Source organism: Vespula pensylvanica, chromosome 1, assembly GCF_014466175.1.
Source record: "Vespula pensylvanica isolate Volc-1 chromosome 1, ASM1446617v1, whole genome shotgun sequence".
Taxonomy (NCBI): domain Eukaryota; kingdom Metazoa; phylum Arthropoda; class Insecta; order Hymenoptera; family Vespidae; genus Vespula; species Vespula pensylvanica.
In genome coordinates, this window is record NC_057685.1 from 4,787,981 (window position 1) to 4,814,285 (window position 26,305).

At 30.1% G+C, this 26,305-nt stretch overlaps 6 protein-coding genes across 12 annotated transcripts; 1 reads left to right on the forward strand and 5 right to left on the reverse strand.

Moving 5' to 3' along the window:
• Nucleotides 1-234: 234 nt before the first annotated feature.
• Nucleotides 235-14,614, reverse strand: LOC122627845 (synaptic vesicle glycoprotein 2C-like). Of its 6 annotated transcripts, XM_043809452.1 has the most exons (13): nt 12,677-13,903; nt 9,013-9,076; nt 6,988-7,273; nt 6,072-6,219; nt 5,817-5,997; nt 5,391-5,712; nt 5,166-5,324; nt 4,972-5,060; nt 4,741-4,905; nt 4,540-4,659; nt 4,209-4,429; nt 3,961-4,123; nt 235-3,740 (listed from the first exon to the last, which is right to left on the reverse strand). In XM_043809452.1, exons 3-13 carry the CDS (start codon nt 7,255-7,257, stop codon nt 3,560-3,562), a joined length of 2,019 nt encoding a protein of 672 aa, XP_043665387.1. In that variant the 5' UTR covers nt 7,258-7,273; nt 9,013-9,076; nt 12,677-13,903; the 3' UTR covers nt 235-3,559. The 6 variants fall into 6 exon arrangements, with proteins under 6 accessions (XP_043665387.1, XP_043665411.1, XP_043665403.1 ...); XM_043809476.1 differs by lacking the exons at nt 9,013-9,076; nt 12,677-13,903 and adding an exon at nt 14,484-14,614; XM_043809468.1 differs by lacking the exon at nt 9,013-9,076 and having other exon boundaries at nt 13,695-13,903.
• LOC122627900 (E3 ubiquitin-protein ligase RNF113A) lies at nt 14,608-16,217 on the reverse strand. The gene is made up of 6 exons (XM_043809526.1): nt 16,093-16,217; nt 15,882-15,955; nt 15,510-15,710; nt 15,214-15,430; nt 14,915-15,107; nt 14,608-14,827 (listed from the first exon to the last, which is right to left on the reverse strand). The coding sequence occupies exons 1-6, from the start codon at nt 16,199-16,201 to the stop codon at nt 14,650-14,652; spliced, it is 972 nt and encodes a 323-aa protein (XP_043665461.1). The 5' UTR covers nt 16,202-16,217; the 3' UTR covers nt 14,608-14,649.
• LOC122627891 (origin recognition complex subunit 4) lies at nt 16,150-18,947 on the forward strand. The gene is made up of 6 exons (XM_043809515.1): nt 16,150-16,289; nt 16,498-16,726; nt 16,816-17,142; nt 17,222-17,719; nt 17,798-17,950; nt 18,020-18,947. Exons 2-6 carry the CDS (start codon nt 16,511-16,513, stop codon nt 18,179-18,181), a joined length of 1,356 nt encoding a protein of 451 aa, XP_043665450.1. The 5' UTR covers nt 16,150-16,289; nt 16,498-16,510; the 3' UTR covers nt 18,182-18,947.
• LOC122627881 (putative ammonium transporter 3) lies at nt 18,824-22,096 on the reverse strand. 2 transcript variants are annotated; one of them, XM_043809504.1, is made up of 11 exons: nt 21,221-22,096; nt 20,849-21,119; nt 20,633-20,790; nt 20,453-20,564; nt 20,167-20,372; nt 19,945-20,076; nt 19,770-19,865; nt 19,567-19,655; nt 19,396-19,485; nt 19,229-19,316; nt 18,824-19,133 (listed from the first exon to the last, which is right to left on the reverse strand). In XM_043809504.1, exons 1-11 carry the CDS (start codon nt 21,354-21,356, stop codon nt 18,967-18,969), a joined length of 1,545 nt encoding a protein of 514 aa, XP_043665439.1. In that variant the 5' UTR covers nt 21,357-22,096; the 3' UTR covers nt 18,824-18,966. The 2 variants fall into 2 exon arrangements, with proteins under 2 accessions (XP_043665439.1, XP_043665430.1); XM_043809495.1 differs by having other exon boundaries at nt 20,849-21,134.
• A 142-nt stretch (nt 22,097-22,238) lies between these two features.
• LOC122627908 (gamma-aminobutyric acid receptor-associated protein) lies at nt 22,239-24,321 on the reverse strand. Its single transcript, XM_043809539.1, has 4 exons — nt 24,173-24,321; nt 23,608-23,899; nt 22,498-22,695; nt 22,239-22,354 (listed from the first exon to the last, which is right to left on the reverse strand). The coding sequence occupies exons 2-4, from the start codon at nt 23,695-23,697 to the stop codon at nt 22,289-22,291; spliced, it is 354 nt and encodes a 117-aa protein (XP_043665474.1). The 5' UTR covers nt 23,698-23,899; nt 24,173-24,321; the 3' UTR covers nt 22,239-22,288.
• A 497-nt stretch (nt 24,322-24,818) lies between these two features.
• Nucleotides 24,819-26,188, reverse strand: LOC122628007 (60S ribosomal protein L22-like). The gene is made up of 4 exons (XM_043809787.1): nt 26,035-26,188; nt 25,638-25,778; nt 25,177-25,298; nt 24,819-25,100 (listed from the first exon to the last, which is right to left on the reverse strand). The coding sequence occupies exons 1-4, from the start codon at nt 26,041-26,043 to the stop codon at nt 24,953-24,955; spliced, it is 420 nt and encodes a 139-aa protein (XP_043665722.1). The 5' UTR covers nt 26,044-26,188; the 3' UTR covers nt 24,819-24,952.
• Nucleotides 26,189-26,305: the final 117 nt, after the last annotated feature.

Sequence of the window (26,305 nt, forward strand, 5' to 3'; positions counted from 1 at the left end):
ATAGCAATTGTGCGATTGTTTAAGAAAAAACAAATAGCAAGACAATCGATTTCACTTGTTTTTAACTCCATTCCGTTCAATTTTTTTTCAATAATCTATACTGATTTCTGCAAAAAAAATTGATCTTATTGCTACGTTTTTTTTCGATTGAAAGAAATTACTTGGTTGTAGAAATGTAAGCTGACCGTTTAAATTTATATAGGTATGTAAATTCTACGTTTTTTGCAAGAATATAATTATTTGAAAATTTAATCGACGATACTTTAATTGTTAACAGAAATACATGAGTATAATTTGAGAGCTCGTTATAAATATGACCAAAAGATTACAATATCGAAAGTTACACTTTCATAGAAGCAACGTGTACAAAATGTTAATTAACAACGCATATTATCATTTTCATTAAAACCATATAAAATTAATTAATAAAGTATTTTTAAAATAATAGATAATTAATAATTATCAAACAAATAAATTCATAATTTGATTAAATACTGATTGCATGATCCGCCGAATATACTTGCATCTTCTATTATAATGCGTTTTTAATTTATCGAATTTAAAAATTTGATTGCGTTGTTATTTACAAAATTTTTCGTTAACATTGGAAAATTTTTTATCAATAATCTATTAATCTCGTTGTAATAGAACAAATGTTACAAATTCTATTATTCGATTAATGTATTGCAATTAAATATGATAAACTTTACGTAATAAATGAATATCGTAAAATACTTGTCTAAATATTATTCAACAGATAATGCAAGCAGGATCCAATTTTTAAAAACAGCATTTTTGGTCTACTTACACTGCTATTATTATCTAGGTATATACGCGAAATCTTAATTTATATTTATTAACTATTATAAACTTTAAAGTACAGTCTCTTCGCAACACACAGTGATTATCAACTGATCCTGATTTTTCAGTCTATTTTAAATAGCTATATTGACATAAATGCATTTATATGAGTTATTATGATTAGAATAACAGAGTATGGATATTTTCAACATAAACCTACTACTGCACATGTAATAATGTAAGCAATGTAAATAATATGTTATTAAGTTATTTGCTATGATTTGTACAATTTATGGCTCTTCCTCTTATTTAATTGCTGTTAACATTAACAAATTATTTAACCTTTTTAACAAATTAAAACATTTAATAAATATTAATTGATACAACATATCAATCAGTTGATAATCTGACTGTGTAAAAAAAAGAATATATATGTATTACTAACTAATCCATCTTATTAAAAAAAATATCTAAAATGTAAATTTAGGAGATATCATACCAGTAAATTTATTTGAAGTTTATGTAATAAATTCAAAAATTTATGCCATGTAATCACTGGTATGTACTTCTATGCATTCTGATTTGCAGCCTAATTGAAAATCTAATCTATAGTGCTAGCACGTAAGTATGATATGTCAATCAAACTATATTATTCTATAGGCAATGATAAATTTCAATGATACAGCATTGATTTAATTATATGAAAAGTGCCAATTAAAAGGAATTCTACATCTTATTTTTATTTTCTATACTTGTGCTAATATTAATTGTTTTAATTATATTCATATACACAGCACAAGCTTCACGACCAGGTTTAGAATAGTAATATATGTAAATAAAAATGAATTTCTTGATCAAAGGAATAATGTAATTTTGAAAATGATATTCCAAGAGTAAAATGGAATGTTTAAATATTTATCCTATTAAATATTCATTTTCATATCACGACAATACCACTTGATAAACCTGGCCCAGTAATAATCTCGCATAAATTACAAGACAACAATTTGATATGAAAAAATTCACTAACCATAATGGGACGTAAATGTCTAGTTTGCTTTGTCTCAATAAAATTCTCCAAGTACTCGATGAAATATTTTAAGTTCTCACACCTAATAGAGTATTGTTATTTTGTTCTTGACAGGCTGATATTCTTATAGTATAGAAATAATGTGTACTGTTTTCAAGGAACCTTCTTTTCTTTTGTTTGTCTTTGTTATATTTCATGCCAATTGATTATGGAGATTGCAAAATACAAATAATTAGAAAAGTAATTATCGTGACTCTATTATAGAGTATTTGTTGATATATAATTTTTATATATTCCGAAAAAAACATTCTACTACACGTGTTACATATTGGACAATTAGACATTTCATTATTTAACACATCATTGCTTTCAATAAGAATTAAATTGACTAGAGGCAATAATCTCTTGGATTTATACTAACAATGCTGATGACTGAAATCTTTTAGCTAAAAATTTAAGATTTATGCGGCAGCGTTTATATTATATTGATAATGCCTCTTGATTACTTTTTACTAACCTTTTGCTTACATAGCTACTATGAACTAGTAATCGATATGAAGCGGAAGTACTGGATATACACTTTATATTCTTCATGGAGAACTTTGCTGTATGCAAATTTCTATTCAATGATAACCTTCCATCATACAACTCTTTTGGCATACTAGAAATAACAGTTTTCAAAACAAATAGAAGAAAAAAGACAAAAAAAAGAAATCTACCCATTTTTCATATGACAAATATGAAAAAATTTTCATGCAAATATCAGAGTTTGTCTTTTCATTTATATACTTTGCACCAATGAAGCACTGCAAAATTTCCAATATTGTACAATTTTGTTTGTTTGACTAGTGAAATTAAACATTACTTATGCATCTTATATGCATTTAGACATATTCTGTAATATATCGTAATATTCAGTATTTAGTGACTCATTATTTCTCCCTTTTTCTTTTCTAACTCAGTGAAATGTTATCTTTTAATGCTCAATTAATTGTATCCATTAGAATTGACACATTTTGCAAGGAATGTTTTAATAGAACACTTCTGTCAATACATGCCTGTAAATAGTATAATTTTATACATCATTGAGCTATGGAAAATTTACCTTAATATTTTCTTAAGGACTGCTATTAACTTCCAACTCTTTATGATAATTTCCTTATGTCACTTGGATTTGCAACTTTTCTGTATTTAAACTTCTATCTTCTTTACACTTTCCAATATTGAAAGTTTCATTGATCTCTTGAATGCACATACATACAGTACACACACACTTTACTCCACAGAAAGTCTGTTCACTATCGTTCAAAAATTTCCGTTAATTCTCTGTGCGCTTTGGTTCTTCAAACATTTGCATATACAACATTCACACACTTCGTTATAGCTTTAAGATATGTCACTTTGTACGAAATCTGGATAACAAAGAAAGAAGTATCTTTTTCTTGTCATATAATCGATTTTGTAAAAATCAATTTTTTTACCAAGTGTTTTTCAATGCTCCACACTATGTTCAAATTATCTTCTCCATGTTTTCATTACTATATCTTTAAATTTCAATAAAATAAATATTACATCATCATGGTACATGTCAAAAATTGTTTTTACTTTAATACCAAGTGTTGATACTAATGATCACAAGTACCAATGCATTGCACTAATAACTCCTCTTTATATATTCTATTTCTATTTATCATTCTATCTTTCATGTTGTATTTAACTGTGTGGTATTTATAAAAATACCGAATGAGTGTGAGGTAAATCCAAAGTTGTTATACTAGCTATGAGCAATGTCGAAGCAGTAAGCAATGCTGGTGCAACTAAAGGTGCACCAATTAATGTTTGATAAGTTATAGTCCCTATGAGACCTGATATTCTTATGACGGCTGCAATAAAGCCAAAGCCAGTGCATCTGTACAAATAATTAATAAATTTTTATAATATGTTTAATCATGTATCAAAATATTATAATTCAACGAATCTACAAATATTTTGTTTTATTGATTTAAATAAATTATTTTATATCCATTTAAATTACTTCTCAATCTTACTTCTGATCAAGTTAATTATAAAATTTAAAAAAAAAAAAAAAAAAAGAAAAAAGAAACACAAAATAAAACAAAAAGAATTACCTTAAATGTGTCGGAAAGCTCTCAACTGTAACCAAAGTAAGTGATGTCCAGGCAATTGCAAAAACTGCTATAAATCCTCCTTCAAATCCTAAAACTGCAGAACTATTTGTACCAACGAGTATTAGGCAGAGTGCCGCAACAGAGGAGAAAAATAAAGAGATCCCTATATAGGAAAAATAAATCATTAATATTTTTAAATTGTATCACATTGCTTGTATGAAATGGTGTAAATTAAACATAAGACAAACCTATCATTTTTGGTCGTTGTAAAACTGTAAGTGCAAGTCCCGCTAATGTAGCTGCAGGTACAAAAGCCAGTTGAGCAACCAGATGACCATGTAATGCTTCTTCAATATAAATATTATAATCAAGATCAAGAGTTGGACATGGACCACTAAGGCTCAGCTTTGTGTTGTTATGCAATTTACATCTTGTGAAAGCTTGGGATGATAAATCTGTATCTACAAATCTTTGAAAAACATACATACTCATATCAAAATATTTAAATTTTATGATATATCAATATGATATAAATTTATGATACCATCAAAAAAAAATTTTTTTATATAGTAAACGTACTTTGAATGCGCAATAATACTGTCTGTAAAATGTGTTTTACTAGATTTTATGCTGCTAAATTCTACAAACTGAAAAGTACAATTGTCAAAGTCAACATGACTGAGTACCATTTTTGTAAACCTAAAATATAAAGAAACTTTTATATATAATATAAGACATTTAAATATCTAATTCATCATACATTTTGAAACACCAACTTACTTGCAGTATGAAAATGTTGAATCTTTATATTGACAATTTTCCATAGAACCACTAAATATGTTATTACTATAATTTTTCCCAACAACTTGTACAGTATGAGCTTCATACTCTGTAGCTCTTAGAAGTTTAAGATATTCTGGACACCATACCATAAGACCATATAAACTTAAACAAAAATGATACTAATTAAAAATGACCGGAAAGATATGGATAAAAAGAGCGAAATCTTACCCAAATGATGCAGTTGACCAAATAAGTAAGAGCACTAAAGTTACACGTAAATGTGGTGTTGCAAATAATTCCAGAAAGGAACTCCAAAACTAAGGATGTAAAAAATATCATATTTTATATTAAAGACATAAAAATCATTATAGATAGTTCTTTTTATACTTAAGATTAATTAATAACCATGCAAATTTATTTACCATTTCAACTGAGTACATTATATCTGCCAAAACACTAGTATGAGTACTAGGTGATGGAGGTGCCAAACCACGTGGTCGTTTAGTTGGAAGTTCTAGTTCAGAAAGTTGATATTGTGCACCTGCAGCTCCTTTTCTTGCATTATTCTTTTTATATATTCTCTATATTAAAAATATAAGATTGAAATATATAACCAAAGAAATATATTATAACAATTTTATGACTACCTGATAAACCATCATAGCTTCAACGTCTCTTCCTGCCTCAACAAGATATCTTGGACTTTCTGGCAGAAAGATGAGTCCAATAGTGGAACATAACGCAGGTAAACAACATAATAACAGAAAACGATGCCAGGCACTAAAGTGTTCTTTGTTTTCCAGAACAACCATCTCTCCAGTTGTTGGTACAATTGTCCATGCCAGGAGAGCTGCATATACGCCACCTAATGCACCTGCAGCTACAAGTATGCCAGTCCATCGGCCTCTGCTTAATCTTGGACAACACTCTGCGAGGTATGCAAATGCTAAGGGAACAGATCCTCCCACTCTATAATAAGATTTAAATATATTTTCAATGTAAACAAAATATATCAAAAAATCTATCACAGAAATTAAATAAAAATATAATATCAAAAATATATTTGTGCTCACCCAATTGCGGAACAGAATCTTGCTGTCATAAAAGTACCATATGTTGGCATAAATGTAGCTACACCACTGAATAAAGCATGTACTGACATGGCTGATAATAACGATCTATGCCTTCCAATTCTATCTCCAAGACCTCCCCAAAATAATCCACCCAATGCAAGACCCATGAGAGTGATATTACCTAGAATATATAAATATTTTAATTAAATTATTAGTATTAACAATAACACAATATAGAATATAAACTTTACTAACCAAGCCATCCTTTTTCATTGTCTTCAATACATAATTCAACTTCAGCACTAGGTAATATATATGGGACAACAAAAAATTCAACAGTATCAGCAGCTAAACTTAGACCTGTACACAATGTTGCTAATAATTGGAAGTAACCAACGCCAGCCTAAAATGAAATGATAATATTTTAGAAAAAAAAAAAAAAAAGAAAGAACCTATGCAACGTTCACTTTTAAAATGAATAATAAGAAAACATTCACTTATGAAAGGCACTATGCAATGCTTTTAAATGTAAATATTTGTTAAATTAGTTATATAATGATAGAATAAATAAAAACAATAAATTTTTCTTCATATTTATTACATATTATTATTCTACCAAGATTATATATAATGATACGATATCCTTGTAATTCACATAAAGATATTTACTGGGATATCTTGTAAATAACCATCGATTCTTCGTGACGTATATCTTGTTTTAACGATTGATTCATCTAAAACTTCATCCATGTCGTAATCACAAATTTGACGTCTAACAAAATAAAAATTCTATATATTATTTCTATACATAAACCAGATTGAATCGACGCCGTTCATTCTTAGACATCAGTTTTGCTAGTCCATTATTTCGATTTGATTGTGTTTATCTTAGTTCGTTCACCCGACAAAAAAAAAAAAGAAAACATGCAGCATCCCGCTGCACTGTTCGTATTTGTTCGTTTCTCTGTTCGTATTCATTCGTAGCTCTTTGTGCTACTCTTGAAAAGCCAATGAAAGAAGAGGGATAAAGTTTGTTGATTTGTTATTGGTTGACAGCTAATCACCGTTGCTCTATAGGTATTTTTGAATAAGATACATAAAAAAGTCGAGGAAAAAGTGGAGAGCAAAATAATAGAAAAGACAAAAGAATTATAAAACATCAATTTTTTACCTGCTTTATCGCATCCTCATGAAATTGTGCAAGGAGCGTAGCATCCGCCGTTGAGTCGATCAAATCATGCTCGGCGGAATCGGCCGAGGGGGCGTTCGCGTTGGCATTGGCCGAATTAGCTGTTTGTGTCGTCATTTCTTCGGTATAGAGGCCACCCCTAATATTCAAGGAAGAATCTCCAGTCCCGGTTATCGTCACACCACCAGAGGAGGATGTTACACCACCCCCGCTGCCAACGAGCCACTGGCTTTCCTCCTCCGATGGGGGCATTACTGCCACAACTCATCTAAAAAGTGTATCATCCAACCATTCTGCCTTCATTCTCATTTTAGAAAAGATAATTCTATATAAAAAGAAAGCAAAAAAAAAAAGAAAGAAAAGAAAATAAAAATACAATATTCTCTAGCTTTTTTCTCTCTCTCTCGATTTCTTTTTTTTTTTCGATTACGATAATAGTCCGTTAGCGAGATCAATAGCGTAAAAAATATCGAGGCTAGAAAAAATGACACCAAATATGTAAGTAATCAATAGATAAAATTGGTGAAGGTATTAAATTAATTCGATATTACGTCACTCGTATTTTCCTATATCGATACCATGCTTACGTATCTTACGACTTAATACATATTACGTATTTAATACGGCAGTCAACCCTATCGTGTGCTTCTCCACATCGATTAGCATTAGCTTACGTATGCGAATCTCTTCTCTCTCTCTCTCTCTGTCGACAATATCCCTTGCACGTAAATGTCGCACGTATTTACGTTCCTTGCGCACGCGAAAGCGTGACGCGTTTCTCTCGTAATGGCATGTATGTTATACATAACTACGTGCACGAAAGACACGTGTCAACCTTGCGTCAATGCCGAGTAAGCGACCAAGCAAGCAATAAGCAGACAGGCAAGCAGGCAGACAAGTAGACGAAAGGACGGAGGAGGGAAGGGAAGAGATGTCTGTCAATGTCTAGCTTTAAAATCTATACCCTCTATTTGCTCAATCATATAGAAATCTCGTTAGTAATATTCAAAAATGTCTTATCATTCTGGTATCAATCGATTAATGATGAAAGTGATTTTATATATGTAAAGAAAAAATATGAGTAAAAAATGTCTGAATCATTATTTTCCCAATTGTATTTTTAAATATTAGGATAAAGCATAAAGCCTACAGACAAAATTTGCTATATGGAAACTTTACAAATTTCACCTCCTACGATCAAGTTTTATCATAATTTCTAAATCGCTCGACGTACTCGATGTACTCTTTGTGTCAAACAAGTATAACTCCTCTTTGCTTTTTCTCCGTCTCTCTCTCTCTCTCTCTCTCTCTCTCTCTCTCTCTCTCTCTCTCTCTCTCTCTCTGTCTCTCTTTGTTTCTTCGGGTCAGTAGGAATTTGTGTAAACCAAAAAAGGAAAGACCGAATTGACGTAAAACGTAGCTGCGCGTTTTATCGATATTTTTATCGGATGTATGTTATGTATATATACAATTTAGATCCTCTCTTCCGAGACGAATAAAGGTTACATGGACGATATAATTGAATTGACCTATGGCATAAAAGGAATAGAGAAAAGAATTTAACAAATGGCGCATGCTCGAGATGCTAATTATATACATCGTTGTGTATTATAATCGCGAGATATAGTCGATAATAACTAACACTTTTTACATTAAAAAAGGAATAATAAGTTAGAGAGATCGTAAATTTGATAGCTGTGTATGATATATAAATAGTAGAAATAATAATTATTTGTATTATACCGAGTATACTCGTCATGCAAAACTATTCTACTTTATGCTATAGTAAATGATAATTATCTACTTTTTTTTTAAATCACGAGTATATTCGTCATAACACAAAAAAATTGTCATTTCTTTATACGAGTTATACCAGTTATACACAACTAGCAGGTTATAGGAAACAACGTATGTAATATATCTGTGTGTGTAGATTGACGACATTAATTTATGACGAAGAATACCAGAACGCGACAAAGTTATTTTTGAATGTCACAGGAGTCTTACCCTCTTTTCTTAAAGCTAGTAATGACCCGGCAAATGTGTCCGTCTCTCCCTCCTCGGTGAATGCCTTTTCAATAACGAAAAAACTCGTCAAGTCGTATAGAAGGAAGTACAAGGTTGTTTGACATGGCCGAAGTGAGTGCGATAGAAATAGATAATTCAAGAGAAAAAAGAAAAAGAAACAGTACTTTGTTCGCATATCTTATTTATCGATGGATGCACTATAGATATCGAGATAGTACCAAATATATGTAAGTATGTGTGTATATGTGTATATTCACAAATTTGATGTTAAAAAAATGTATTTAATAAATATTTTTAAACGTTGCAAAATAATAATGGATAAATATTGTTGATTACATATTACAGTATAGGAATAAATAGATAATCTAAAACATATGGAAAGAGTTTAAACACAGTACTATCGTTGAATTTTAAGATCGATAAAATCAAACTATTCGAGAGAGAAGGAGAGAGAGAGAGAGAGAGAGAGAGAGAGAGAGAGAGAGAGAGAGAGAGAGCGCAGAGATCAAGTAGAGATGACAAAAATAGGTGGTGCGACGCATGGAGTACGAGGCTATCTAATCCCCTATATACGGAAGTCGAATTCTAGTTCGTTACTCATACGTTTAAGTTTCCATCGTCGGAAAAGTTTCAAATGTAGAGTCTATCTCGATGCTTTGCTTGCTACTGGCAATAGTAATACTTTTATGCGATCGATAAAGAGTAATATATACACATATACATACGAATACATGCATATAGAAGTGTATAGAGTAGAGAATAGAAAACAGAAAAAAGTAATAGATGATAAAAAAAAGATATTGTAAAGAATTTTTTTTAATTTTATTTTGAGAAGAATTATCATTTTGAGATGGTTACTTTTGTTTGGATCAGTGATTCTCAAAACATGTTCCGCATAAACCTGGGATACTATAAAAAAAGTTTATAAAAAAGAATTTTCACATAACAGTCTGGCGACCGAATTATTTGAATAACCAAATTATATATTATTCATTTTAGGAGCAGTATGTATGATTCGATAAGATCTAGATCATAAAACAATAATATTTCGCAACTTTTTTGCCGTGCGGCTTAATACATTTGGTTGTAATGGTACCGCTATCCAAATGTTTATAATATACAATTTTTAAAAATCTGGTAGACTAGAATCGCTATATATTATTTTAAAAATTCGGCTGTTACTACAATTTCTATAAGAACTTCGTGAAAATCTCTTATAAATTATCTAATCACTTTCTTTACTTTAGCGTAAGGTAGCAGCAATCATTTCACGGCTCATTAACCTCTTAACCAGAAATACAAATTCAATGAACATGCTGACATTCTTCGTTATGGAAATTAAAAAATTAATCTTTATTCGGCATTACGTTTTACATCATTCTTGTTGTACCTTTTGTTATATACTTTTTGTACATTAAACTCGATATAAATAACATGCTTTTGCGAAGAAAGAACTTCCACTGTGAAACGAATTATTTTAACACGAATCAAAATTAATTTCCCTGTTAAGAGGTTAAAAATCTAAGGCGGTCAATAGGTTGAGAAACACTGTCATGATATTTGGAAAATTTATTTAGGAAATCCCTAGTTTAGATGTAAATCAAAATCTTACTACCACGATTTAATTGTATCTAATATTATATTAAATAATATTAATGTATTTTTTTGTGTTCTTCTTATTATTATCCTAGAATTCTTACTTTTCAAAAATTAGCATTTTTATTTTCGAAAAAGATGAAGGTCGAAGTTAAAGAAGAAATTGAAAATAAAATTAAAGTTAAAGAAAATAATAAAATAACAAAAATAATTGAATATAATATAATGATGGTAACGTTGATAACCGATGATAAGATAATGATGATAATAATAAAATGAAGTGGGAATAACTTTAATCTTAATTTCTTCTGTAACTTTAACGTTAATATCGACAGCAATGTCAACATCAACTTCCATTTCAACTTCAATATTTTTCTTTAACTTCAATTTCACCATCTCCTTTTTTAACCTCAACTTCTTTAACTTCATTCTCCTCTCTAACTTTAACTTCTTAATTTTAATCTTCAACTTTTTCTTTGATTTAATTGCTTTTGCAACTTCATTACTTTACTCTCTTTTTTAACTTCAATCTCAATACGCATACACCCGTACATGCACACGTTCATATATACATAAAAAATATTGTCCGTGACAAATTAAAGAATATATTTTATAATCGACGTATTTACATATTTTCCTATCACGGTAGTCCGATAAAAATCGATGACGAAACATACATAGCTGTATTATGCACGCCCTCTACAAATTTTCTGAACTGATTACTTTAACGTATATCGATCATTAACAATAATAGCATCGAAGACTTCGTATCATTTTATGAGATATCATCGTAGACGCAAATATTTAAAGAGTCAAAAGAGCGATAAAAGAGAGTCGTTGGCCAATGATATCTTTTATCTTGTTCAATGTCAAGATAGAAAGAGAAAGAACAGTAAGAAATAAGAATCGAAAAAAATCATTTTGGAGAGAGAATTGATATTCGAATAAATTTCTTATGAATTTTGATGATCGATCGATTTTGAAAAAAGAAAGAATACGAAAAAAATAAAATGGCCGAGAATAGAATACCGTGCGTGACATTGGAAAACGCGACGCGACACGCGACGCTTTGCGCGTAATAATCCGATAACCTCCTTGTTTTAAACAAGCTCCCCTCTCATTTGCTAGCAACGCTATCAAATATGCCGGCCTACGACGTTTCTCGTCAACGATATGCATCGTATAAACGTATTCATCTCTTCTTCCTTACGTTAAATGTGTATATATATGTACGTATGTACATTCGTACAAATTTCGATTTATTACAAGGATTGTTCTACATCAAATATACGAGTCTCTCTCTCTCTTTTTCTCTTTTATGCACGCACGCACGCACATTACACGTGAACGCGCGCTCGCATATAACACTAACTCATTTTTCTTTCTAAATAAAACTCACGTTTACCACCTGTGCAATTACGACGACGGGATAAACTTTGAATCAAACAATGACACTAACAGTTATCACTTGTGTATATGACATATATACATTTTTTTTATCGCGACATACTCGATCACTTTTCTCAACGTTTCTCTATCATTGTATTACTATTGTATGTTGACTTATTTGTTTTCCTTTAAAAATAATAATATTTACGAAAGAAACAAATTTAATTTTTCTTTGACTATCTGCATATAACGAATAGAATAAATTATTAATGTGAATGTATTAAATTGAATTGTCATTGAAGTCTGATTAATAGTCAATTAAAAAAGAAAAAAGTGAAAATAATAAGCGTGTGTCGTAGTAATATCCCTAATCGTTCATACATCATGTTTCTTGATACATTCATTTATTTTACTGTATTAATGCACACTTGTAACTCTTGCTTCGTGACTAGAATGATTATCAATGAGTATCAATGAAGAATATATATATATATATACACACATACACACATACATTTATACATTTCATAGGAATACATATTTGTAAATATGTGAAAGTAATTTATATGTATTATTAAATTTCGCGTTTGAGAATATAAAAATGATAATCGAATATAACAAAATATATAAGACAATTTTTGATTCGAGTTATTCTTACCTGGTTAATAAAAAGTCGTCTTCGCGGAAACCGGCACCGACACGTCACAGATTTTTTTTCTTTCTCTCTCTTTTTCTCTTTTGTCTTCTTCTTTTTGGACACTATCTCTCTCACAAAACAGAAGCGTGTACGACTCTATCGTTGATTAATTCCACTGACTTCGTATAACACTTCGATCCTTCACACACACTCCTTTTTATCGATCGACAATAAAACTTAACTCCAACGCGAATTCTCTTCCTTCTAATCGCCTAATGGACCGAACACGATAACCCACCCTTATTTCTAACTACAATTCTACGAGATCGCTCGTTGTGTCTTGTGTAATTTACATTCACACTCATATTTCTTCTTTGAATTCGAATATTTCTGATATTTCTTACGTGTAACGAAAAAAAAAAAAAGACAAAAGAAAGAAAAAAGAAAGAAAGAAAAGCAATACAAAATGATGGTTCGATAAAACGAGTGACTCGAGTATTATACTTTAATCTTACGAAAAATTACGTTACATTGTTACGCGAAAGAAAGTTCCTTACTGATATTTCGAAGGTCGTCCTCCGTCCGATCATTGTCCTACCTCAAGGCATCCCTGTTGTGCAAGGACAAAAACTTTTTCTACTAATCGAGTTAAAAATTATCTTACATTCTTCTTTTTCGTTTTTAAACCCAGTTTTTCCTTCTTTTTGTTTAAACAATGTTTCCTTTCTCTTTTTTTCTTTTTTTTTTTATACGTCGTCCTTTTCTGTTTTCTTGTTTGAACACTTGTCTTGACACTGTCCTTTTTTTTACACCTTGTTTTTTTCAGGAATTAATTTATAAAAGAGTAGTTAGGATGCCGATAATTTACGGATGATGTACGAATACGAGAGAGAAAAAGAGAGAGAGAGAGAGAGAGAGAGAGAGAGATAAAGAGAAAGAGAAAGAGAAAAAAGCTCTTTTCTCTCTTTGTTAACAACTACTTTAGCAAAACTTCCAAGTTTTTATATCGTAACGCGATGGTACGACGACGTCGACATACTTCGGCTTATTCTTCGTTTGCCCGTGAAAAGCGATCGACTCGCTGACATTTTCGCGCTACGAAGGAAACAACACACTACGTGCGTATCGATTTGACGCTACGCCTACGAGACCGACGAGATCACCTTCCTGCCCGTCCAAGGGGGAAAGAGTAAGTGTGTAAGAAAGAGACACAGAGGGAGAGAGAGAGAAAGAGAGAGAGAGAAGAGAACTCTGGCGCCCTCCCGTTACCCCCACCAGTGCCTCTCAACGCTTCCCCCTCTCTACCGCTCAACGTTCAATCTTCAAGCAACGATATACGAAAAGATCGAGTTTATCGAAATAATGCTAATTATCTCGACAATTTTCATTTCATATTAACAAAAACGATTTTACTGGATCAATTAACAAATCGTTTTTTCCACTTTCCAAAGTCGTTAAGAATAATTTTGGGCGTTTTCACTGCATTGCTCGTTTTTAGTTGAGAACCAAGTAATATCCTGAATTCATAGTAGACGGATGAATCATCGTCTTTGGCTGTTCGCTGAAGGTTTAATTTCGACTTACCCGAAAGTCGCTATCGCCCTTCTGCCAAAATACGATATATATATATATATATATATATTTCGATAGAAAATTATTCTTTCAACTCGGTGGATTTTCATGAAAATCTATTCGTTTAAATAATCGTTAAACTAACAAAGTTTATATTTGCACATGTTTTAATATGCATCAACGATAAATAAAAAGCATCCCCCTTTGAGTAATAAAATTTTTTTCTGAAGTTTTTATTTGGATAAAAGTTTCTTACCGTGGAATGCTAATTCATTGTTTGCAATTTTATGTCAAAGAGACGTATACTTCTTTTATAGATTCCTTTAAGATTATTAAACTTTGTTTATGAGGATAGACAATATAACTATGCATAAAAATCCTTATTAAAAGCATACACATATGTATGTGTATATATATTTCCATTAATCATCAGACATACTGTCCTCCTCTACTATTTTTTCCTTTTCCTCTAGCTTAGTTCGAGCAATTAACTCTTTAGCTGGATTAAAAACACCATTAGTCTGTACATTGCAAATGTAACACCTTGTAGTCTTCTTGTAATGTTCTAAAGCACACTTTTCACAGAAATAGTGTTTACATCTGTAAAACATATAATCATTTAGTTATCCCGTTATTAATTTAAGATATATAATTATTAATTTGATCATAGAATTTTAGTGTACATACTTTGTAACAATTGGATCGGTGAAACTGTTTCTACAAATGAAACATTTAAACGGTAAAGATTCTTCATCACTATCTATTTCATATTTTTTGTCATCTTCGTCTCCACTGTTGTTGTATTCTCCAGTAGCTGCTTCTCTTTCTAATTGCCATCCGAGTTTATAATCCGAACGATCATGAAGAAATTTACAACTGTCTGTAAATAATAATACGATTTTATGTATTGAATTAAATTAAATTATACAATTACATACAGTGATTAATCAGATTATCAATTTAAATTAATAGCAGTTCTTGCAAACCTCCAAAACCACAAAATCCAGTTTCTTTATAATCCTTGCAGATGTCCGGTTGATAGTCCCATCTAACAGTTGCCCTGAGATTAGCTGGAGCACGGATAGGTCCTTTACGAACCATACCACTAGACGCATTTCCTGCTGCAGTATCTCTTTTTTTATAATACTGTGCATAATTATTAAGACCTCTGTAAATTTTGTCATCTTCTTTTCCTTCTAGTTCCTAAAAGATATTGCACCAATCCATTTACAATATGTTGATAATTATAATAGTCTTTAATTCAATTGAATTTAAAAATTACTTCATTAATTTTTTGAGCCTTCTCAAATAAAGCTTGAGCATCTTTGTCCTTTTCAGTTTCTGTTTCTAGAATGGCAGTTGCTCCCTGATCGCTTGGTCCTGCTGGCATAGGTGTCCTGTTGCTCTTATAAGAAACAGTCACACTATCATCCTCGCTACTGTCATCATTAGTAGATTTGTGATGATATCGCTTTGTATTTGTCTGTAAATCACTATGATTATACAATTTCCTACTTCTTATTAGAACAAGACCTTAAATAGACGAATATAGAAGAATAGAATTATTTTTTAAAATATCTTACATATATCTTGCTTACTACGTCGTGATATTAGATAGAAATTAAGTTCCTTTATCTTTTTGGTATTTACTTACACTTTGCCTCATAGGATTACGCTCATCGGGTTTTTTTTCTTTTTTAACGACCGTAGTTTCATCTTCGCTACTTTCTACAAGATAAAAATTTGAAATTATAACGATAGAACGCACATAACCTATAAAGCAGTTAATCGAATTTACGTAATAAAATTAAAAGATTCTTAAAGCGATCTGAAACTAATACTTAGTTTTTTATATATACACTTACCACTGTCGTCAAGTCCTTTACGCTTTCTTGATACTTTGCTTCGTACTTTCCTTTTTTTAAATAAAAAAGTACAATTCTTTTTGTCTGTCTCCTGCTGCATGTCTTCCATATTTGTTTTGTAAACAACTTAGGTCATACGTCTTTCTAACCCGGATACCACTTATATTATTTAGTTAATATTTTCAAAAGAACTTAGGGTATGTATTTCCAATATTCTATACATAGTGATAATGTTAATCATAAATGGAGGATTAACTTATCCATAATTTAAATATATCTTTTGCAATTAATTTCATATATGCAGAAATTACCAGGTTATGTTATGTTTATCTATATATACTTTATAATGACAGTTATAAACACTATATAATTAAATATACTTAAACCTTTATTTAATATTTGTAGATATCTTAAAGTCATGAGTAAGAAGAAGAATATGGCAATTGATTTCCAAGATAACATGATATTGTTAACAAGAAAATATTTAAAACGCAAAATAATGTGTCCTGAAACAAAATTTAGACATCACATTAAAGAACGTTTACACATATTGGATTTATTAAAACGGACGGTTGAAATGGGTGAAAGTAATTCTGCATTACTAATTGGTCCTAGAGGCAGTGGAAAAACTACAGTATGTATTTTTATATGTATATTCCTCATATATTTATGTGAGTGATAGTGAATTCTATAGTTCTTTATAGATATCTATGCATTTTTTAGCTCATCAACAGTGTCTTAGTAGAATTGTCCACTTTGAAGTTTTTTAAAGACAATGCACTAATAGTAAATCTGCATGGTTTAGTACATACCGATGATCGTATAGCATTAAAAGATGCTACACGTCAAATGCAATTAGAAAATGTAGTAGGTGATAAAGTCTTTGGCACATTTGCAGAAAATTTAAGTTTCCTATTAGAATGCTTAAAGTCTGGAGACAAAAAACATTCTAAACCAGTTATTTTCATACTAGACGAGTTTGACTTGTTCTGTGCGCATCATAATCAAACTCTATTATATAATCTTTTTGATGTTGCTCAGTCTGCACAAGTGAGTATAAATAAAAATTTTACACGGATGTTCACTATAAAAAAAAAATTTTGTTTAATATTTATAAATAATTTTATAGGCTCCTATCTGTGTATTGGGTATAACATGTAGATTGGATGTTATAGAACTTTTAGAGAAAAGGGTTAAATCAAGATTTTCACATAGGCAAATATTTCTTTTTCCTGGTGATACATCATCCACTGAAAAACCAACATCTGCTTTTGATGATCGTTTAGAGCTTTTTCAACATCTTCTTAGTTTACCGGATGATGAAAATGTAAATAGAATAGAGCAACAATATGACGATTGTACAATAGATCCACATTTTGGTTCAATGTGGAATGAATATATTAAAAGTTTAACTAGTAATGTTACAATGGTAAACTTGTTAAAAAGAATGTATCAGATCGATATTAGTGAGAGAAGTTTCAGAAGTTTTTTAGCAGTTGCTGTTTCAACATTATCCGAGAAGCATCAGAAATTAGAAGTAAACGATTTTGTAGAAGCAAGTAAAATATTTTCTCAGGATGATAAAATATTAATGCTTGAAGGTTTATCTGTACTAGAAATGTGTTTAGTAAGTAGCAATATTATAGGAATTACAGATTAGATAGATTAACATAGAATAAGTGATCTTAAGATACAATCCTTGCAGATCATAGCCATGAAACATGAAACAGAAATATATGATGGTGAACCATTAACTTTTGAAAGTATCTACAATCGATATATTAAATTTACGAATCAAAATTCTTTCATTCACTCTGTTCAAAGACCAGTTATTATGAAAGCATTTGAACATATTAAGGTAAGATATTATATTCAATACAATTATTATAAAGATTACATCGCAATATGACCTGCATACATTTTCTAGAATCTAGAATTTATAGTACCTGTAAGTAGTGCAAATACAAGAATTGAGAAAGAATATCAAAGGTATAAATTTTCTTTGACATCTCAACAAGTAATGGATGCTGTCAAAAATTATCCAGGACTTCCTACAGAAGTCTCCCAATGGGCATTAAGCAGTCTATAATGAAAATTTGCCATTCTAAAAAATTTATGCTAAGACTTTTCAATCTGTAATTCCATTGTATTTTTATGTATCTTATGTGTTGTTTTCTTTAGTAAACTTGTATCATGTAAAAATAATTTCTTTACGAAGGAAATTAAGATAGTATATATGATATATTTATGTATCATTCGTATTAACATATTTATCAATGTACATTCTTGTTTTATATTTCATAATGACTTTAATAACTAATATGATATTTCAACTTGTTTGTTTCTTAGAGATCAATTTTTTCTCATAATACATATCAAATATTATATTTAAAAATTGTAAATATATTTTATGTTTATCTTTTATCTAACAATAAGCATTCTACCAAAGTCTTATGAAATATGTAATTGTTGTAATTTACTAGTTAATTCCTGCCACAAAATTCAATATAAAACGTCCATTATAATCAAACGTGATAGTTAAATTATATGTAAATCAAGAAATTTTGAAACAAGAAAAAATGTTTTAATTGGAAGTATAATCAATTGTTATAGTTATATTATTTTTACAAATATCATAAAAATAATCAAGCAAAATCGTATAAACTAAATACTACGCGAACTTTGTTCTTCCTATTTATTAATATGTGTAATTAATAATTGTAAGAAAGAATGTGAAAAAATTTGAATATTTATTACAGAATGTGTATTGGTTGTATATGTTGCCTTGAAGCATGTATGAGATACACATAAAAAATGTTTATACATTTTTAATAAATTTATATTAACACGAGAAAGATCTATTTTAATTGTTTTTTAATCAATCCATGCCAAGTGTGGTATATTTTTTATAGATGTCGCAGAGTTTGTTATTGCATGTACTGGTGAAGAAATCGAAGATTTTTTTTTTATACGTAAATTATTAATATTTATCAAATTTCCATATCTCTTACGTTTGTTTTTTGAGATGTATAAATCATGACCTATTGTAAATAATAATATATACAAGAGAAATAAATATGAAATATGTATATGATCAATTATATATATTTGTTTTCATTTTGTACTTTTTATTTACCTGGATTTATTCCCACAGGGTGCACCTTATTTAAAGTATCAACTAATGTAGAAGAATCAAAAGCAGACATTGCTCTGCTCACTCCAATCTAAAAATATGCACATGTAATATAAAATATTAATAACTTTAAATATTATGTGCTCGTTATTTGTCTCATAGAAGCAAACCTGTACGTGTCGTATTCTGTGTTCTACTAAATCAGCACCAAGTAATTCTTCATCCTCTTTCATTCTTATTGGTAAGATTTTATCAATTAACTGAAATATATGTTTTATCTAAATCTAATCTGAATAAAAATAGCTAACTGAATTTAAATCCTTCATTTTTTCATATCTTACCCATAGTAATATTATGGAAGAAATAAAACTCCAACTAGCCAAACATAATACAGATAAACTTTGTACACCTAACAAATACCAACCTCCACCTAAATAAAAATTTGTTTATTTATTTAATTTCTTTCTCTTTTTTTTTTTTTTTTTTTTTTTTTTTTTTTAATATTCACAAAAAATTTCATAACAAATATATATGCCATACAAACCCTTGAATAAACCACTTCTACCACTTGTAGTGTCTAGAGGATATGGATTATCAGCAAACAAACCAATAGCTATGACACCCCATATTCCACTTGCTCCTGATATAAATATCTTAATAATATAAAATAGATAAAATGCAGTGCTATTGTGCAATTTTTGTCATTAACATAAGCATACCGTGTGTAGCAGATGCTCCAACAGGATCATCAATATGTATTTTATCTAACATTGGCATTATAAAACAAGTAATAAATCCACCTATCATCCCTATTATTATCGATTCCCAAGCACAATACAAAAAACATCCACCTATTAATAAGATACGAAAATTAAGAATTTGTTATTCTCAATACTTTGTTAACTCAATACTCCTATGTTCATATATTGTTTTTTTCCAACCTGTAATGGCAACCAATGCACCAAGAATTCCATTTATTTGACTCAAGATATCAATCCCATTTGGATTAGTCAAACTAAATCCAAGGCCAACTAAACCACCACCTATACTTCCCATCATTGTAGAAACAGCTGCTCTTGCGGCATATTGCCAACGTTGACCGCTTACACCATATGTACTACCACTATTAAATGCTAGCCATCCCCACCTAATATAATGAATATTATGCACAACGTTTTATACAAAGCCATTTGAAAATTATAGATGTAGATCAATGCTTATTATTACCATAGTACAAACAACCCCATTATAGCATTTACAGGACAGCCCAAAGGTAACGGTTCTATTCCAGAGTCATATCTGCCTAATCTTGGTCCAAGCATTATGGCACATGCAAGAGCTATATTTATATAATGCTATAGCATTTATTAATCTTCTATATTTGTTCAATTATATAATATATTTCACCTGAAACTCCACCAACGAGATGTACTGGCCCTGATCCAGCTATATCAACTACACCCAAAGATTTTAGAAATCCATGATCACCCCATACCCACCCTGCTGGTATACAATATACGATTGTATTTAAAAATGAGAAAAGGCAATAAGCTTTAAAATTACATCTGTAAATAAGTACATAATTACGTTTGTATTATAATTTGTATTAAATATTAGACATACCTTTCAGCCATTGCACCACTAACAATAGTTGTAGATGTCGTAGCAAAGCTTAATTGAAATAAAAATGCAGCACAAATAGGACCCATAAGTTCACTACCTACAGGTGGATCAATCAATAAACCTCCACTACCAATAAAAAAATTAGTGGGTTTATTTACACCAAAACTCATGCCAAATCCAAATATCCAATAAGTTAATCCACCAAGAACTATGTCTACCACATTTTTCATCATTATATTGACTTCATTTTTTAGAGAAACACATCCTGATTCTAACATACCAAAACCTACATCAATTTATTTGTTGTAATTATACATGCTTCTATTTTATATTAGCTCTGTATTATAACTTTAAAATACAATAATGACTTACCTGTTTGCATAGTGAAAATGATAAAAGAACTGGTAACTATCCAATTACTATCTTCCTGAGTAAGATTGTAAATTGAACTTGTATATATATAAATAGTACTGTTAGTAATATTGCGTTCATAATTATCTTCTTCCATATCTTAAAAAGGTTTATTTCAATGTACAAGGAGAAAGACTTCTTTTCACTTCTGAAGAAACAACAAAGTAGAATGCCTTCAGGAAAAACAAGTTAAAAATTCAAAAGGTATGGACAAACAGGTTAAATATTAATAAGATGTCCCTAACTACAGTTGCATGTTTGAACTAGAATGGAAACAGGAAATGAGATAAATGCATTCAAAGAGCATGGTCATAAAACCTATTGAGTTTTCAAATCAATCTTTTTTAATCTTTTTTTATTGGCCCACATCCAGCCGTTACATAAAATTTTCCACCTTACCATATAGATAGTAATTTCTTTCTCTTCTTTATTAACTGAAATAACATCAAATCATGTAAATACAATAATACTAGCCTAAATACAAGAAAATTATATCACATAGCCAGTTTAAATATTTTGTTTTGAAAAGATTTTTAAAATAAATCATACAAGATTATTTCTATCTTGTTAAATTCAATTTTTACATGATTGTTAATGTGCACTAAAAACATCAATAATTATAAAAAGAATCAATAAACTTAATATAAAGAATATTTTTTTTCTATGATTATTTCCTAATTTTTTAAAATCACACGACAATATGAATGATCAAATGATTAGCGCTGATATATTTTTTTGGTATTTTAGTTTTATAATTTTGTAATCGATGTCAATGATAAATGTTGAAATTAAGAAGTAAAACATTTTCATTTTCATTAGACAATCACATCAAATTTTTTAAAGAAGCAAGATTAAAGTGCAGCGCTAAAATTTTAAACATCAGATTATTGAGGGCTGTCAATTTGGTTACACTTTTAAAAGCGTCTATGAGGACTACATTGTAGATGATAAATTCTTTGCTGTTGACTTCTTTTTTTTCCGTTTTTTCTTTTTTTTTAATTTTTTGGCATTTACCAACATTCCAATTATTTAGTGCCCATACACATTTTCATCGCTGTAAGCTATGTATAGGAAGAAGTCCTCCTCATGATGTTCCTGATAAACAATTTTAAAACTGCTATTAAACTTATTTCATAAAAGTTACTATACTTATTGTATATATCATTATTTCAATAAGAAATAAATTAAATCCCTAAGCGATCTGTTTCAAAGCTATTTAAACTATTATTATTTTTTACCGCGTATAGAGATCCCATGGTTGCGCTTGTAGGAGGAATGATATTGTTAACAAAGAAGAACAAAGCATCCTCTGGGCGAAGGTGAATCCTCTTGCGGATTAGAAAGTAAAATTGTCCAACAGTCAGGTCAGATGGTACAAGATATTTTTGTTTATCCAGATCACTAATTTTGGCTTTAGGTGCCTTTTCAACGATCACCTGTCATCATATTTACTATGTAAACTATTAGTCAACAAAACTCAAGGTATTATTATTTTTTTCTTTGTTCTAATTCTTTTCTATCCTTGGCAAGTTGCCCGAATTCAGAATAATTCAATAATTATATGTCAAGAAATATAATTAACGACCCTCCGATAAGAAATTTTTAAGTATTTCCTCATACACTTGCAGTAAAATAAATTCAAAAAAAGAATAAATAAATAAATAAATAAATAAATAAACAAACGAAAATAAAAATAAAAAAGAATTTTTATAGAAAGCAATTGAAACGAGAAAAAGAAAACTTCTTGATCTTTCCTTATTACGAATCGACAAGAAGTTCGCAGCATTAAGCGTAACGTAGGATCGATAGAACTTGGATAATCGTAGGTTGTCTGGATGGTAAACTATTATTAATTTTATCAACCTAATATTGATTAACAAAAAAATGAAAGGAAAAAAGAAAAACAAGAGGGTGGGAAAAAGAAAAAAGAAATGAATTCTTTGAGATATAAAAAAAAAATACTTTTACGACGCAATAGAACGACCTTGAAAAAAGAGGAAAAATCGTAGAAAAAGAAAAAAGATCGAAGGTATTTAACGTCGCTAATTTTGAAACATTTGAGGACAAAGAGAGTGAATAAGAGAAAAAGAGAGAAAGAAAGGGGAGAGAGAAAGATAGAAAGAAAGGTAAACGGGAATAGAAAAAGAAAGATAGAGAACAATGAAATAAAAGGGGAAAAACGAAGACAGAGTTATCGTGTCAATTCGTTTATCTCTTCGCATACGTTCGACAAGCTCTCTCTCTCTCTCTCTCTCTCTCTCTCTCTATCTGTCTGTCTGTCTTTCTTTAAATTGGCAGTAAAACGTAATTTTTGTCCGACGATTTGATTTAGATATACATGTACTTACAGGCACCCTGTCCGGATACTTTCGTCGTATCTTTTCACCCTCAGCCTTTCTCTTCTCGAAAGGATGCCCCTCCTTGTATTCAAACTTCATCGTTTCTCTCGTGCGAATGGCACGAGACGCAAAGCCTCTGACACAGCGACTTTCTTCTTCCTTCTTTCTCCTCTGTCGTTCTTCCTCCTTCCTTCGTCTATGGATATGTACGTATGTATGTATGTATATACTTTTCCGTCTAATACTTCCTTTTTACACGTCAATGCGCGAAATATCAATTTTTTGTTGACTTTTCAATCGACTGAAAAAAGGAGACTGTTAGAGAAGGAGAAAGGAGAAAGAGAGAGGGAAAGGGAGGGGAGACACAGAGAGAGAGAGAGAGAGAGAGAGAGAGAGAGAGAGAGAGAGAGAGAGAGAAAGAGAGAGAGAGAGAGAGAGAGAGACGATGAAACGAACAACTTTCTCAACGCTTCTATCACAACAATCGCAATGTGTCACTTAGGCTACGTCTTAATGCGCAACTCTTTATTACGTTAATAATACTCGACAATTTAATACGAAAAAATGATCTTACAATGCGCTTTAACGTACGACCGCGTCTCCGAACGATATCTTTCTAATTGGCAGAGTCACGTTTTACGTGTTACCGAATACGAATCAACGATAGGAAGATCGTAGATGAACAAGCGGATAAACCAGGGTCGACATACACATCCACTTCGCCTTTACCTAAAGAATATACTTTAGATTTTTTTTATATACAATGTAGTATCATAAATATATATATATAATTTATCAAGATGATTTTTCATCTGTCGTTGCAAATTTTTCTTCACTTTGTTTTATATACAAATATAAATATATATATATATATGTAAATATTTATTATACTTCGTTGTATATTATTGACTGTGGTATTATTCGGGCACTATACTACCTTATATTAAGTCGCTCCTGTTCGTTGTAAACACCGAATGGAGGGTTTCCATTTGTCACAACGTATCACGTGATACACACGGTTTTTATAAGTTTCTACTCACATATATACATAGTTTACAGTATTCGTCCTTTCCGTATTTCCTCAAAGATGTTGCAATATATGCATATATATATATATATATATATATATATATATATAAAATGTTTTCTTTATAACATTTTGGTTATAAATTTAAAAATAAAATTTATCTAGTTTGATTTATGCTGATATAATTTCATGAACCTTTTTAAATCTAAGTTTATTAATGACTAATGTATGTGTATATTCTAATTTATTTAAAACTTAGAATTTTTTTACGATTTTATTTTTAGAAATATGTACAGATTTTTCTGTAATAGTTTGTAAAATAAAATTTTACTCCGCGTCCTCCTCGTCATCGTCTTCCTGACTGTTAATCTGGAAGTATCGTAACTCATAGGTCTCTTTATCTTGTGACACTACACGTAACCAATCACGCAATTTATTCTTCTTCAAATATTTCTTTGTCAAGTATTTGAGATATCTGCATGAAAAAAATTTGTCCAGTCAGTGTAACTAGCTATATATTGTATATCGCAATGTTTCTACATAATACATACCGTTTAGAAAAATCAATATCACTGTTAACAGAAAGTTTCATTTTGTTACGTTCGATGGTAACATTGTTTCCAAAATTGTTTGTTTTCCCGCTAACTTTTATTCTTTCTTGAAGATATTTTTCCTGTAAATCAAAAATTTGTAATGGATTAAAAACTTCTTTGCCAAACACAAAGATTAAAACTAAACGATATCGAAGAAAAAATATTATATATGTGAATGTACAATCATTAATATACAGATGGAACAAATAGTAAACATACTATAATTACAATATTAAGATAACAACATATGTCAGTATTAAAATAATATTGTGAAATCATGATATATGACTCTATAAAGCTATGAAAGGTTAGAATGTTGCAGTTGAAGTTATAGCGATCAAAATGTTTGTTGATCAAATAACGATATGATTTGTAGAAATTATAGATAGAGCATATAAATCATTGTTATAAGAACTTACAAAATTAGCTACATCCATAATATTATCCTCCACAGGATGTGTGCAGTCGATCGTAAACTTGAGCGACACTTTCTTCTTTTGGCCCTTGCCACGAAGGGCTTGCTTTTTGCTACTTGAGCCTTTGGTTTTCTTTGCTACAGTCTGCAAAAAACAAATTAAATAAAAAAGAATTCATTTGTAACTTAAAATCATCTAAAATAACATGTGACAAAGCCGTCAAAATGTCTTCGCCGCCAAACATAATCTATTTTTATCTGGACCATCTTTCTAAAAAATCAACATTCATTTTCATACCATGTGAAAGTGTAATTAAAGCTTTTAGCTTGTAATTAAAGTTTTATCACAAGTTAGGATATTTTCTCTTAATATTTATTATTTTTTACAAGACGGTACTTACCAGAGCCATATTTACGACTTATGGAAAACTGAAAGAATTGTCCGCTTCGCGGCGACACCATTCAATCGTAGTAATCAGTGCTACCAATTCCTGACGCAAAATCTAAATGTGAATATTTATTTGGTTATTAGCATTGTAAATAGTTATTTTTAATGATACGTAGTTGGTAAATAGGCGACATATTGGGAAATACGAAAGTTCATGTTAGTCAGGTATTTAGAAAGTGTGGAAGAAAACATGTCGAATTTACCAGAAATCATAATTGTTATAA

Bases quoted from the DNA above. Each gene is read 5' to 3' on its own strand.
- LOC122627845 (XM_043809476.1), bottom strand. From the start codon at position 7,257: ATGCCCCCATCGGAGGAGGAAAGCCAGTGGCTCGTTGGCAGCGGGGGT. The intron at 5,998-6,071 runs GTTAGTAAAGTT...TATATATTCTAG, and splicing joins CAATGAAAAAGGATGGCTTG to GTAATATCACTCTCATGGGT. The intron at 5,713-5,816 runs GTGAGCACAAAT...ATCTTATTATAG, and splicing joins AGATTCTGTTCCGCAATTGG to AGTGGGAGGATCTGTTCCCT.
- LOC122627900 (XM_043809526.1), bottom strand. From the start codon at position 16,201: ATGGAAGACATGCAGCAGGAGACAGACAAAAAGAATTGTACTTTTTTA. The intron at 15,956-16,092 runs GTAAGTGTATAT...TTTATCTTGTAG, and splicing joins TAAAGGACTTGACGACAGTG to AAAGTAGCGAAGATGAAACT. The intron at 14,828-14,914 runs GTATGTACACTA...TATGTTTTACAG, and splicing joins ACCGATCCAATTGTTACAAA to ATGTAAACACTATTTCTGTG.
- LOC122627891 (XM_043809515.1), top strand. From the start codon at position 16,511: ATGAGTAAGAAGAAGAATATGGCAATTGATTTCCAAGATAACATGATA. The intron at 17,143-17,221 runs GTGAGTATAAAT...ATAATTTTATAG, and splicing joins ATGTTGCTCAGTCTGCACAA to GCTCCTATCTGTGTATTGGG. The intron at 17,720-17,797 runs GTAAGTAGCAAT...CAATCCTTGCAG, and splicing joins CTGTACTAGAAATGTGTTTA to ATCATAGCCATGAAACATGA.
- LOC122627881 (XM_043809495.1), bottom strand. From the start codon at position 21,356: ATGGAAGAAGATAATTATGAACGCAATATTACTAACAGTACTATTTAT. The intron at 19,486-19,566 runs GTAAGATATGAA...CATATATTTCAG, and splicing joins CTTCCATAATATTACTATGG to TTAATTGATAAAATCTTACC. The intron at 19,317-19,395 runs GTTTGCTTCTAT...GCATATTTTTAG, and splicing joins ACAGAATACGACACGTACAG to ATTGGAGTGAGCAGAGCAAT.
- LOC122627908 (XM_043809539.1), bottom strand. From the start codon at position 23,697: ATGAAGTTTGAATACAAGGAGGGGCATCCTTTCGAGAAGAGAAAGGCT. The intron at 22,696-23,607 runs GTAAGTACATGT...ATATGATGACAG, and splicing joins AGTATCCGGACAGGGTGCCT to GTGATCGTTGAAAAGGCACC. The intron at 22,355-22,497 runs GTAAAAAATAAT...ATTGTTTATCAG, and splicing joins CCATGGGATCTCTATACGCG to GAACATCATGAGGAGGACTT.
- LOC122628007 (XM_043809787.1), bottom strand. The intron at 25,299-25,637 runs GTAAGTTCTTAT...TTTGATTTACAG, and splicing joins TTATGGATGTAGCTAATTTT to GAAAAATATCTTCAAGAAAG. The intron at 25,101-25,176 runs GTATGTATTATG...TTTTTCATGCAG, and splicing joins GATATTGATTTTTCTAAACG to ATATCTCAAATACTTGACAA.